The 13,101-nt window shown below is 42.7% G+C and overlaps 2 protein-coding genes across 2 annotated transcripts in view; both read right to left on the reverse strand.

Moving 5' to 3' along the window:
• Positions 1 to 615: 615 nt before the first annotated feature.
• Positions 616 to 10,973, reverse strand: sirt7 (sirtuin 7). Its single transcript, XM_083655380.1, has 10 exons — positions 10,850 to 10,973; positions 10,556 to 10,693; positions 9,456 to 9,560; positions 9,298 to 9,368; positions 8,725 to 8,797; positions 8,519 to 8,617; positions 7,752 to 7,988; positions 7,450 to 7,530; positions 3,333 to 3,439; positions 616 to 2,897 (listed from the first exon to the last, which is right to left on the reverse strand). The coding sequence occupies exons 1-10, from the start codon at positions 10,958 to 10,960 to the stop codon at positions 2,681 to 2,683; spliced, it is 1,239 nt and encodes a 412-aa protein (XP_083511506.1). The 5' UTR covers positions 10,961 to 10,973; the 3' UTR covers positions 616 to 2,680.
• Positions 10,974 to 11,513: 540 nt separating this feature from the next.
• The window catches only part of cp110 (centriolar coiled-coil protein 110), a 14,757-nt gene continuing 13,169 nt past the window's right edge, over positions 11,514 to 13,101 (reverse strand). The window contains exon 10 of the mRNA XM_083655263.1: positions 11,514 to 13,058. Within this exon, the coding sequence (XP_083511389.1) occupies positions 12,911 to 13,058 (148 nt within the window). The 3' untranslated portion in view covers positions 11,514 to 12,910. The remainder of the gene's footprint in view (positions 13,059 to 13,101) is intronic.

Raw genomic sequence — 13,101 nt, forward strand, 5'->3', positions numbered from 1 at the left:
ACAGAACTGACACAGCCAACGCCTCCAACTGAACGCAGCGACATACGTCATCATCGAACGAGCTGACATGACGGTGTTACGTAATCATTCGTGTCACGACTCACGTGATCTCATGGGAATTGCAAAACTCTTGAGAAATGAAGAAGACTGAAGTTAGTCAGCCAAATCAACCCGTACACAGGTGGCAGAACGAAAAGCGGATTCATAAATTTCAAAGACTAGGTTGTGAAATAAATGCAAAGCAGCTAAAGATGACGGCAGGCTGTAGAAACTGACTGGCCTATTACACGCACCGCAGCTAATCAGCAGATAACTGCAGAAAATAAATGTATACATATAAACAGCTGAGCAGATAAATAAAACTACAAAAGAATAAAGGGGCAGGTTGAGCCCTGATACTCAAAACCACTAGACAACTTTGTCTTAACAAATTGTTGACAGATTAAAGGCAGTAATATGTAGATAGGCACAAAGACTATTGACAGAGCAAAGGCAGTAATATGTAGGTAGGCACAAAGACTACCGTATATACTGACAAACAGAATTTCAAACGAGTAACATTTTATTGTGTCACAAATACTGCATTGATTTATTTTGCAAAATACACTAGGCATTAAGGATTTAATTTAGTTTGGCCTTTCTTAACCTCTGACCCTTGACTTGTGGTATATATTATGCCTAATAACACTACTTGATCTTCCTGAGATACACATCCATTGTTACTACCACCTAGGTAAACAGTAATAACATCATGATTAGACAAACCAAGAACTCATCAAAATCTAAGTCAAAATTCAAGTTTTCTTCTCATGTTGCTGCAACAAATGAATACAAACAGCAGAATCTTAGCAATGTCTGCAGAAAGTCTAGCTATTAATTATGTAAACTTAACAAAATAAGCAAATTCAACATCAGTAAAGCAAGGTAACAATTGTATCACCTGCAAGCCTGAGGACAGGCGGTTGGGCCAAGGTCAATCATGATTTCAGCTATTAATTTAGTAGTGGTAACTCAAATCTTGTTCTCAAATGAAACTATAGACTATAAACTTTGTTGAATAAGTTACATTCAACACAAAACAATTTAGAAAAGCACTACAAAAATATTCCCATTTACTCTATTTAATACACCCAGAAAATGTTTGAACTCTCAAATCTTTTTCAGTAATATTGATAATCACCTCCCACCTAACTCATCATGTTGTACAAAGTAACATGTCCCTTAATACTGACGATCACTTGCTAATTTAGCATTTTCCTTATCCAATACAGAATCTTAGGTGAGGTGGTCTGAGATCAGTGCCTGAAGCGTTGGAACAGCTTACAGTCACCATTCAGTGGACAGAGGCTCTTCATCGAAGAGGGCTTCAAAGTCTTTCGAGGTCCAAATAAACACATTGCACAGAAGTCCAACTGTGCTTCATCACAGTGACAAACTGATGTCCAGATTCGGCAATTGGCATTAGCCGCTTTCACACCGGCCTTGAAAGCGGTAAATGTTACAGAATATGTAATCCACGTCTCCCATGTGAAAGTGATGAAAGCGCGTTGGAGAATAATTGTGTTACGCCTTTCGTTCCGCCAGTGGAGGTAGTCACAGACCTAACCCTAACCCAGTGGAGGTAGTCACAGACCTAACCCTAACCCAGTGGAGGTAGTCACAGACCTAACCCTAACCCAGTGGAGGTAGTCACAGACCTAACCCTAACCCAGTGGAGGTAGTCACAGACCTAACCCTAACCCAGTGGAGGTAGTCACAGACCTAACCCTAACCCAGTGGAGGTAGTCACAGACCTAACCCTAACCCAGTGGAGGTAGTGTCATAACGCCATATCACCCTCCACTCCACCTCCACCTGAAAGCGTAGGAGCCGCAACACGGAACAGCCTACTACCAGAAGTAAGATCCAAAGCATCTGCAGTCTGTCTCGCCTGTTGTGCGTTAAATAGACTCCTCGGTTATAATAATAATAATAATCTCTCTCGTAATAGGTGCGCACAGAGAAATCCATCTGCAGCCTGATTTATGCACAGCTGCAAAATTATCTTCAACTCCCCAGAATATATTCATGCATCCGCAGCAGTACGTCCTCTCGTAATATATCAGGTGGAAGATGAAGATTTTTCGGTAGCCTACCTTGTCTTGGAGAACACTTTAAATGATTACCAGTTTCTGCATTGTTGGCGTATTTGGGTGAGCTGTCAACTGTCTTAACGAGCAGCTGTTGAGAGCTGCTGCGCATAGGCTACATGGCGATGTTTTCATTCCTCATACAGTAGCCTACACTATAACCAGCACATGAAAATATGTATATATAATAATATTATTATAATATAATTATATTATAATATAATATATAAATATATTTTCACCGGACTTGGTGACCAGTATCATTTTAATTTGTCGGCCTTTGATTAATTATAATAATGAAACTCAGCGTCCATCGTTCACCCTCGTTTCAATCCGGGAGGGGTGGATGCTATCTGAAAACGCACTCCGAGGCGGAAATATGGCAGGGCTGCTTGGTCTTGTGTGAAAGCAATTTCTGTGGCAAGGCTGCCGGCGTTGCGGGCCTTCTGAATGGCAATATTGCGCGATCTGTGTGTGTGAAAGCGGCTATTGGCTCACCGGGAGCTCCAACCTACTCCACTGCAATGTAGACGGTCCAGAAAGTGACTCCATCACACGGCTTTCTTCTTCTTCCTTCCTTTGTTGTAGCCTCGTCCGAACCAGCCGCCCTGCACGACCGCGGCGCCGCCTCCTTCCTGTGTGTCAGCTGAGCCATCTTCCTGCCCAGCAGCCAGAACGATGACATCACGAGTGATGACATCACGAGTGTGGCTGTGGTCCTCCTCTGGCTGCAGAGGGGTGGCTGTGCTGAAGATGGGGTCCTCCGCCCTCAGGAGACAGAATGGGGCAAAAAGAAGCTGGGAATTAAAACGGTTTGCCATACATAATTTCTCTGTGTGTGTGTGTGTGTGTGTGTGTGTGTGTGTGTGTGTGTGTGTGTGTGTGTGTGTGCGTGCACGCATGCCAAATGTATTCCAAATTTTGTTATTCAGATATTTTAATAGCATGCCTATATAGTTGTGGAGAACATATTCAACTGAAAACAACTTGACTGGCTTTTCTCTGTGTTTCACAGCCTGTTAGTGCCCGTCACACACACACACATGAGAAAGAGAGGAAGAGAAACAAAGAGAGAGAAAGAGTTTCTTGTTCATAAGGTTGTTGTTTACTACAGGAATAGTCTACTTATGTTGATATTTCACATTCATGATGCCAATTTTAGAAATGTTCTGAGTGTGTGTGATCATCTCCCATGGTCCTCACTTGTCATACAGAGGGATCTGAATGTCCAGCTCCTCCATGAGAAGACTCATCACATCATCACACTTTCCGTGGATCTTCAGCGTGGCCAGGTCATCTTTCGGTGTCCACTGAAAACACACAAGACACCTTCACATAGCCAGCCACAGGGCGGCAACATTATATCACTCGTGTCTCGTTTCAATTCCACCCATCCAACTAAACCAGGGGTGTCAGACTCATATTAGGTAGAGGGCCGGATTTGTTCAACTGAGACCTCATGGGGGCCGGATTTTTTTTTTTTACTAAAATCAATTCGACTCATTTACCCATTTACTTCACAAAAGAAATACTGCTCTTTCTATTTCTTTGGAAACTGCCTGCATTCCGTGTCAACCTTTCTCTTTTTCGACAGCATCTTGTTGATTCCTTTGTTTTTTGGTAGGTAGCCGAATGCGCGATTCAATTCCAGCGTGGCATCATGGCGGCTTTGTTTACACCTGATGACCTACTGACATACTTCCTTGTAGTGCAGGTTAATTAACTTATGAATGAACTCTTAGCTTGCTTATTAGCCACACGTAGTTCATGACAGGGGCGGTTCGAGGCCTTTTTTGGGTGGGCTTTAGCCCACCCAAAAATAGTCTCAGCCCACCCAAAAAAATAGAGGCATTTTTTTTATTTTTTTTCCCCTCTCCAAATCCATGGTGGTCATTAGTAGCAGTTTCTGACTACACTCAATGCACTGTGTGCGTGTCCCCCCCCCCCCCTCTATGTTCTTAGCGTGGGCTGAGACGAAAATTTAGGGGGGTTCAGCCCACCCGAAAAGTTTCTAGAACCGCGGCTGCACAGGCGCTCCCTCCTCCATCTATCTGCCTAATCCCACATCACTTCACACAGGTCACACACACAGTACAGCAGCGAAGTGGTCCTCCACAGTCCACACAATCGTTCTCCCCACTCATGATCAATGAAACTGTGAGGTGAGCATTGAGCAGTCAGAGTCGTTAGTAGTTACTTAATTAGCGCATATTGATATGCAAATTAGCGCGTAACGTTGTTTCGTAGGCTAAACAAAAGAACTTGTGGCTGTGCCTGCCAGACAAACAGGTGGACTGGAGGAAGGTAGGTAGGCTACCATGGCACCAGCCAGCCATGTCATGCTAGCTCGCAGTAAAGCGGGTGTAAATGGATGCAATGTTTTTTGAGAAACATATGGGCATAAGTGACAAACATATTTTCAAACGGGTCCCTTGTTATCTGAATGAAATTAAGAACTTCAGAATCGTAATAGTCAGTGTTTCCCATACACTGATCTATTTGTGGTGGTACACCCTACATAGATTTTGACCCCCACAAATACTGCCACATATTAATTTCAACTAGTTGACTGCAAACTCCTGCTTTAGTGCTTACAGTATATTATTATCTTGTCGGAATATTATTCCAGCCAATAAGTTAGGAAGTTCCCTTTTGATTTAATTTTACTTTTGTTTTGCCTACAAAGCAAAATGTTACTTTACTTGAAACTCCCCTGAAGTGATTTTGGAATTATTTATGCAAGCATAATTCTACCATATAGTAACCTGTATGCAGAATATATATAGTATATATAGGGAAACAATTATTTTTTCATCGCTGTAAAACCACAGAACGGTAAAGAATATATTGATGTGTGTAGTTCTTCATAGATCTAGTCTCTTCATTTTGATCTCAAAGTGCGCCAGTTTGATCCATTTTTACTTGAAACTGTACAAAATTTTCAAACACACAAAGTTGTCACTCAACCATCATGTTGTCACTCAACTGGAAATTATGTCAGGCAGTTGCTCGACTGTGATGTCATCAGGTAGTTGTGCTGTAGTCATTTAAGATGTAGTGACCTAAGAGGTCACCTGGAAGTGATGTCACTCCGGCAGTTGTGTGTGTGTTGAATGCATTTGCATTTGCTCAACTGTGATGTTTTGGGGGGTCACGGCTCAAAAAGGTTGAGAACCACTGATCTACAGCATCATCTAACAGCATGCTGCCTATGGGGTTTGTATGAAACAGTGTTGCATTGTTGCATTGGATCATGTCAAAGGGAGGAAGCTCTTTTGTCTGTTCTCACGTAAGAACAAATAAAAAGTGACAAAGATGCAGTGATATTTAATTGGCATCTGGGCCATGACAGGTCCTTGGCAGATTAAACAAAGACAACACAGAAACTTCACAGTGGCAGGAATCTTCAGGTGGTACTCCCACACGAAACCCTTTCAGCTGCCAGCTGGCTGCCATAGCAAAGAACTGAACTGTTACAGCATAAGGTGCACTGCTTCTGGAATGTGACAGAAGTGTCAGTGACAGCCATTAAGAACAACATTATCTCTATCAGGCATGGAGCAGAGGCTAAAACAGAAACTAAACTTTTTGGGCGATATTGTTATGATAAGTCATAGAAAACATCACAGTAACAGGGAAAATTAAAATGTTTCGGGGCATTTTGGATAATTTCCAGTGCAAATTTAGCAATTGCAATAGCATTTTTATTTATTCAGGGACCAGGAGGCAATTTGATGTTTCACATGCTTGTGCAGTGTAGGCTCACTCTCCTCAATAAAAACAAATCACACCCGGGTGTTGAAGTTCAGAGAGTATGAGTGTACTCTCTGAAAATACCTTGAAAGTGTTATCATTTATATGGTCCCCCCCTCAGTTGACTTTATAGCATCGTCTGATTTTTCTTTCCGACCAAATGTACAGTAGAGCACATTTCAATTGAAAACTCTCCTCCTTGTACTACCGTGGCTCCTTTTTCCTCTGATAGCCTGCTGGAACCTCCTGTAATTGGTCAGAAAATCCGAACCATCCAAAAAATATTTTCAAGCTACAAATGAACCGAACCATGGTCCAGTTTGATCCGGACAGAGACATCCACCTCTCTTCATCGGGCCAAGATTCGGCTGTTTGCGAGAGGTTGGATTGGAGGGTGGTTTTGTATCAAAATGGAAAGTCCGGACCAAACAAGGTAGATGTGCAAGCCCCCTAACAGTGATGTTATTCCTAATTAAGGTCAGGCCTGGCCTCATGCAGAATGCTGCTGAGAATGAGTGATGCCAAGCAGAGTAGGGATAGTGTGTGTGTGTGTGTGTGTGTGTGTGTGTGTGTGTGTGTGTGTGTGTGTGTGCGCGTGCGCGCATGTGCGTGCGTTTTGTGTGTGGTTGTTTTCTTTCCTGTCAAACAAGTTTTTTTGTTTTATTTTCTCTTATTTCCTCTCAGACATTTTGTCTTTCCTGTCAAACAAGCCCCCGTGTCTCTTTAAATGCAGGCTACATGATTGCCTGGCACTGGCACTCTTGTTTGTCCCTGTGGTTACAGGCAGACGTGCTTCAGAAATACACAGAAATGATCAGAAATATCAGTCACTAGTCAAACTAGGCTACTAGTGCTAAGCTGTTTGTTAATGAGTCTGTTGATATGCAAATGCACACTAGCATAATGCTAAGTGGCCAGCCATTTTGGTAATGTGTTAAATCGTAGCCAATGTTTAGAATAGCCACTGATATGCCTGTTGGAGTGTTGCTTGCCATGTGTGAAGGTTAGCTTTATTCATGGTTGCCATACAGTTTATAAAGTTAACTCCTTTAACTTATTTGGTACCTCATTAACCTCAAGTCACTCTTAGATTATTGTTTTATTGATTTTGTGTGGAGGTGGAGAACAGAGAAGAAGCTGTATCTGCTAAGAAGTACACACACACACAGAAGAAGAAGAAGAAGATGAAGAAGATGAAGATGAAGAAAAAGAAGAAGAAGAAGAAGAAGAAGAAGAAGAGTGAATCTGATAAATTGATTAAGTTTCTTCATAGATCTAGTCTCTTCATTTTGATCTCAACGTGCACCAGATTGATACATTTTTACTTTAAAATGTGAAAAAAAATCTCCCGGGGGGCTGCGGTCCACCATATACATTCTTTGGGGGCTGAGCCCACCCAAAGGTGTCATCCTAAAACCGCCCCTGGTTCATGATAATGGGGTGCGAATTTAATAATAATTATTATTATTTAATTTTTTTTTTTTTTTATATTCCAAAACATCTCGCGGGCCGGATGTATCTTTGACATCCCTGAACTAAAATGACAGAAGAACGAAGAAAAGTGTACCTGTAGGTTGACAATGTAGAGTTTGGGTCTTTTGCTTGCTGGTCTGTTCATGCACCACAGACAAGCATATTTCTTCAGCACCTGTATGAGTGAAGGACGAAACATATGGCTGAGAACCTCCGGCGATATACAAGTAAGCTACCGAGCTATAAATCATAATCATTTGTGTAGATTCATTTCAGTGATCCAGCTGGATAAGATGTCCGGCTAAAAAAATAAATCCAAAAGGCTTCAACGCCTCAATCCCACTCCGACTCACTGGGCCACGAGCCAATCCGTGACATGTTTTACACACAGCCTACCTTCAGACTGGAGCCCAAGCAGAGGATGACGTCGGCCATCTTGGCGGCCTCTGCGGCTCCCTTCCAGTTGAGAGGCTGCTCCAGGGTGCCGCGCTCCCCAAAGTGCACAATGGTGTCTCGGAGTTCAGCGCCACAGTGGCTGCACCTGCGCCCCGTCGTGTGGTGGCGCAGCGACGTCCGCTCCGTCACATCGAACAAACGCACGTACTCCCTGGCCGGGGAGCAGGAGGTACACACCTGGGAGGAGCAGGAGAGCAACAAAATAAGTCAGAGGAGCAGGAGGTACACACCTGAGAGGAGCAGGAGAGCAACAAAATAAGTCAGAGCACCTACTTTATTTTAGGAACTATTTTCAAAAGGACAGTACGAAGTTCCAAAAGAATACAGTCATCTCAGAATTGTTTTATCCATGCAATTTGCATACAGTGGCATGATTTTATAAAACAGCTGGCGATTATAGTAGCACGTTATACAATTAAGATTAAAAATATTTGAACATATTTGATCAAAGTTGGTAAGTCAGAAATAATAATAATAATTGGGGGTAATGAGTTTTGCTTTAAATCCTTCTGAAATGTTGTTTTCTGGTGACATGACTGCAAAATGTGTGACTTTCCAGAATGTGGGAATCTAGGGAGTGATTAGAGGCTCAGGACATATCTGTTTGCCTGTGTGTGTTTGAGTGAGTGAGGAAAACAAACAGACTGAGGATGTGTGTGTGTGTGTGTGTGTGTGTGTGTGTGTGTGTGTGTGTGTGTCTGCCTCACCTCAATAAACATGTCCCCATGGAGCTCAGAGAGGGCATGTCTGGGAAGACCACTACGCAGGTGTAGGCCATCACAGTTTTGAGACACCACATGCTGCACCTTTGGACACACGCATACAGTACACACACAAAAATACAAAAATACGAATGTAGTAAATACTAATGTAAAACCTACCAGTATAACTGATGTGGGTAAGTCTCACATACCAACTTCTCCTTGTGCAGCATCCTAATGCACATGTGTGTGAGGGTAGGCTGTGCTTTACTCAGGTCAGATGCACTGTTTGAGGGGGGGGACACAAAGATAATCAGTCAGTCCCTCCAGGTTTTTGTGTGATTATTGTGATCAAAAATACGTGATTTTGCAGTGGCTTTTCTCAAAGATTGCAATGCAATTTGCAAGGTTTGAAGTGATTTTTTTGTGGTCAAATTGCAGGAACTGGCAAAAATTGCAAGTTGAGTGAAAAAAAGATTTTTCTTTCTCTAACGACTACCTAATGGCAACTTTTCTCAAAAATCGCAGTGCAATTTGTGAAGTTTTTTGGTTTGCCATTTTTGCGTAGAAATCGTAGGGAATTTAGAAAAATTGCAACCCCTGGCAAATATTGCGACGATTGTTTGAATTTGCATTAATTATTGCAATTGCAAAATTGCAATTTCCTGGAGGGACTGGATAATAGAGGAGATTAATCAATATTCTGTGTTCGTACTTCCAAATTCCATTTAACTTCTGACAAATGATGCATCACATCATGGCAAAGAATATGTACATAATCTCACCTGACCATCCGCCCCTTCTGTAGCTGAGTCCAAACCCCATTAGGACCCCTGTAGTCTGGGATAGACGCTGCCTGAAACACAACACACGATTAGTCCTGGCAAAGGTGAATTCATGTGGGAACTTGGGAAGGGAAGTGAAGACACGGAGGGGGGCGTACCGTACTGATACCGGCTCCAGTGTAAACCACCAAGTGCTGTGCCTGTCTCACAGCTTCGGCCAGCTGACCAACTTTAGTTTTCAGCTCATCTGCATCGTCAAACACCTGCAGCACGGGAAATAGAAATCTCTTTTACATTTACGACCATGTACTGATCCATCAAGTGACAACCTAAGATTAAGAAGGTTCGATAGTGTCTCCTTCATTTCTGAATATTTAAGTCAGCGTCTGCTCCTCATCACTCAATTACAGCCCTATATTCAGTTGCAGTAAGTAGCATTGTTTCAATACATTTTCTAAAACTGGAGGCATGGTGTCATTAGTGCGGTGGAGGAAGAAGAACTATAGACAACACAAAGTCATTAAACCAGGACTGTCCAAACCTTTTTGAATGGGGGCCAGATTAGATAATATGAAATGACCGGGGGGCCGGCCAGCTACTTCTCGCATCATATGGGTTATAAAAATAAAATCACATACAATACAATTGTACTCTAAGGATTTTGTTTACCATCTGAAAACACTAGTTCTGCCTGTGTTGTTCCTATTAGTGCTTGTCTACAAACTGTATGATAGTGCTGTCATCATTAGGTGAATGGAAAAAATGCAAATTGTACTAGCTTGATTAATCAATACTGTGCAGAGGGCCACATATAGTATATTTTGAGAGACAAGCCGAGGGCCACATAAGATCAGTCAAAGGGCCGCATCTGGCCCCCGGGCCGGACTTTGGACATGCCTGTAAACGAATTAACCGAACAAAAGGTGAATTGGTGAGGAGGGAGAGACCGAGAGACTGAATGGTCTTCTAAGCCCAAGAGGGTCCAGATGCACTCAACCCCAACTCCAGGCTCCTGCACCACAGGGCCATGCCAGGACAGTGGGAGGGTCGTCAACAATTTATTAGTTGTTTTATTACAGAAAGTGTAGGAAACCCACACCCAAAATATTCATTCTGTGACTGTGTTACTTATGATTGCAATTCTAGTGGAAATAAATTGCCCTTTTTGCTGGAACCCCCTCAAGCCTTCCTTCCTCTTTATTCACCACTTGACCTATGCAAGACATGTACAGTGATGCTAGAACGTTATTTTCCCCACCTCCTCCTGCTTCCTCTTGAGTACAGTCCTGCGGGCTTGTCTCCTGCAGATCTCCTCCACAGTGTCCCGGTGCCGCAGAAGCGTCGCGGCCTCCTCCTCTGACCGGTCCGCCTCAGCTTTTTTCAGGACCCGTGCGACCTTTCAGGATAAAGTAGCACGCATTAATGATCAGGCTGGGCGGCTATGGAAAAACATGCAACATTAACTGCTGTTTTAGCCAGGTAGCAATAATAGCCTAGCTTGTTGGGAAAGACGCTCCTCCAGGTGTAACTGGGTGATATCGTCGTCTCTCACCAGTTTAAATATCTTCCGCTCGCTCTCCCGCTGCAGGATCTGAGCTTTGTCCAGCGCCTTTCTCTCAGCCCGTGAGGAGAGACCGGCCCCAGCGTCCTCTTCTTCCATCATGTCTTCTCAGCTGTAGTGTCCAAAAGTGTGTTCAAAACAATGCACATACTGCCAGCAACCAACGACACCCGAAAAGATACGGATGTTGCCACTAAAAATGAAGGAAACAGCAAACAGCGCCCCCTGTTGACGGACATGTGTGAATGACCCCCCCTCCGCCCCTCTCATTTTATTAACAAAGTCTGGCATGAATCAAATGGTCATAGAGTAACCAAAAGCAAGACTGAACAAGAGACATTACACATTTTGTCATCGATAATGGGGGGGGGGGGGGGGGGGGGGGGACAGTACAAAAAGAAAACAAATGTTAAATAAAAATAAAGTCAGAGGTCTATTAAATCAGAAATCAAATTTTCTGTTTTGCTAAACACTCAAGGCTTGTTTGGTTTTTATCTAGAGTAATTACAAACAAAAACAAACGTTTCAATATCAGAATGTGAATGAACTATACAGATGATTGACAAAACCTGAGAGCAATATTTCCGTTTAAAGAGTTTTAATACAAATATATAAAAAAAAATACATTAAAAAATGTACAAGTTTGTGACAACAATTAAACAAAACCTCAGAGCAATATTTCCGTTTAAGGAGTTTTAATACAAATATATTAAAAGAAAACACATAAAACAAAGTTTGTGACAAAAATTACAAAGGTCTTCTACCGTTTTTAATGCAAATTCTCTAGATTCTAAAGACTCCCGTGTTGCGAGAAATAATGAAGGCGACATTTCTGAACAGCACTATTTAAGCATTAAGTGGAAAATGAGGGGTCGCAGGGGAGTCCCCAGCAAAATGAGTCAATTGTGTTATTTCACTAGGAGTTCAATGACTAGAAGTTATCCCAAGGAGAGAATGTAGTGCATATACTTGGTAATAGCGTTCACTCTGCTGTTAGCGCCTCATCTATATTATATTAACTTGCGCTGTTCGCGTCAGCTGCGTCAAATCACATTTTCAAGGAGCTGCACGCCGTCGCCAGCTGTGCCGGCACGCTCGCCAGCCGCGGCGCATTCGGCGAGTGCTTTGACGCACAACCATGTAAAGGCTTTTAGGCTTAAGATGAAGGAATTGTGGTATGTTTGACTACTGTCCTAGAAAAACACTGTAAGAGTAGTCTAACACTTCTGTAAATGGTCTATATTTGGTGGCAATGGACCGGGAACATATGAAGGAATTTAATAATTTGAGCTGCACACACCTTCAAACTATCAACAATGGGCTTTGTGCTGTAAAAATAGGTATGGCGCTAATATATCTGGTTCTCTTTATATCAAACTCAAGGAAGATGCTGCCTTGCAGAGCTTTCTAGCTGCAGCCAATGAGTGAACGCCACATTGACAGAGTGAAACACTGGAGCTTATTTTGCCAACTCAGCACTTACATTTTTAACATCAGTACACACAAGATGGTGGAAAAAAAAGACATCCAAGGCTGTCATGTTTTATAAATGAAACAGAATGAGGTGAACTGGGACCAGACCTGGTGGAGGAACCTCGGCACTGACAGGACTGTGAACTGGGACCAGACCTGGTGGAGGAACCTCCACCTCCACACACACACACACACACGAGGTGGAGGAACCTCGGCACTGACAGGACTGCTGTCGTGGTCAATTTCATCCAGACCTCTGACCGGCCACTGCATGTGAAAGTACCTCGTAAAACCCAATTAAGTGTGCAGTTGCATCCATAGTGTTAGCTAAAATTTCCATAATATTATATATACGATAGTGCCTTTAAAAAAATAAAAAATAAATATCCACTGCAGAAAATAAATAAATAATAATAAATAATAATAATCCACTTGCACAACATATATAAAGCACAGTGATATACCTATACAACAATAGGCATCACTTTGTGTCAAGTGTGGATAGGTTACGCAAAAACTGTACAAAAGCTAGAAGCCTTTTTAGGATTCTTTATGTTATGGGTTTCTGTTAGGACAGCATCATCGGGGTCGACAGGAAGGGGTTTTCTTGGGGACCCTCTGAGGGTTCGCTCTGATCTGGCTGTGTTTGCTTTCTGGCGGGTGCTCAGTCCGGTGTCCGGGCCTCGTCAAACCCCCCCTCTGCCTTTCTGCTGCCTTCTTCTGGATCCTGGAGGGGGAGAGAGAGAGAAGACATGTTCTAATAAGTTCTA

This window comes from Poromitra crassiceps, assembly GCF_964638095.1.
Source record: "Poromitra crassiceps genome assembly, chromosome: 19".
Classification (NCBI taxonomy): domain Eukaryota; kingdom Metazoa; phylum Chordata; class Actinopteri; order Beryciformes; family Melamphaidae; genus Poromitra; species Poromitra crassiceps.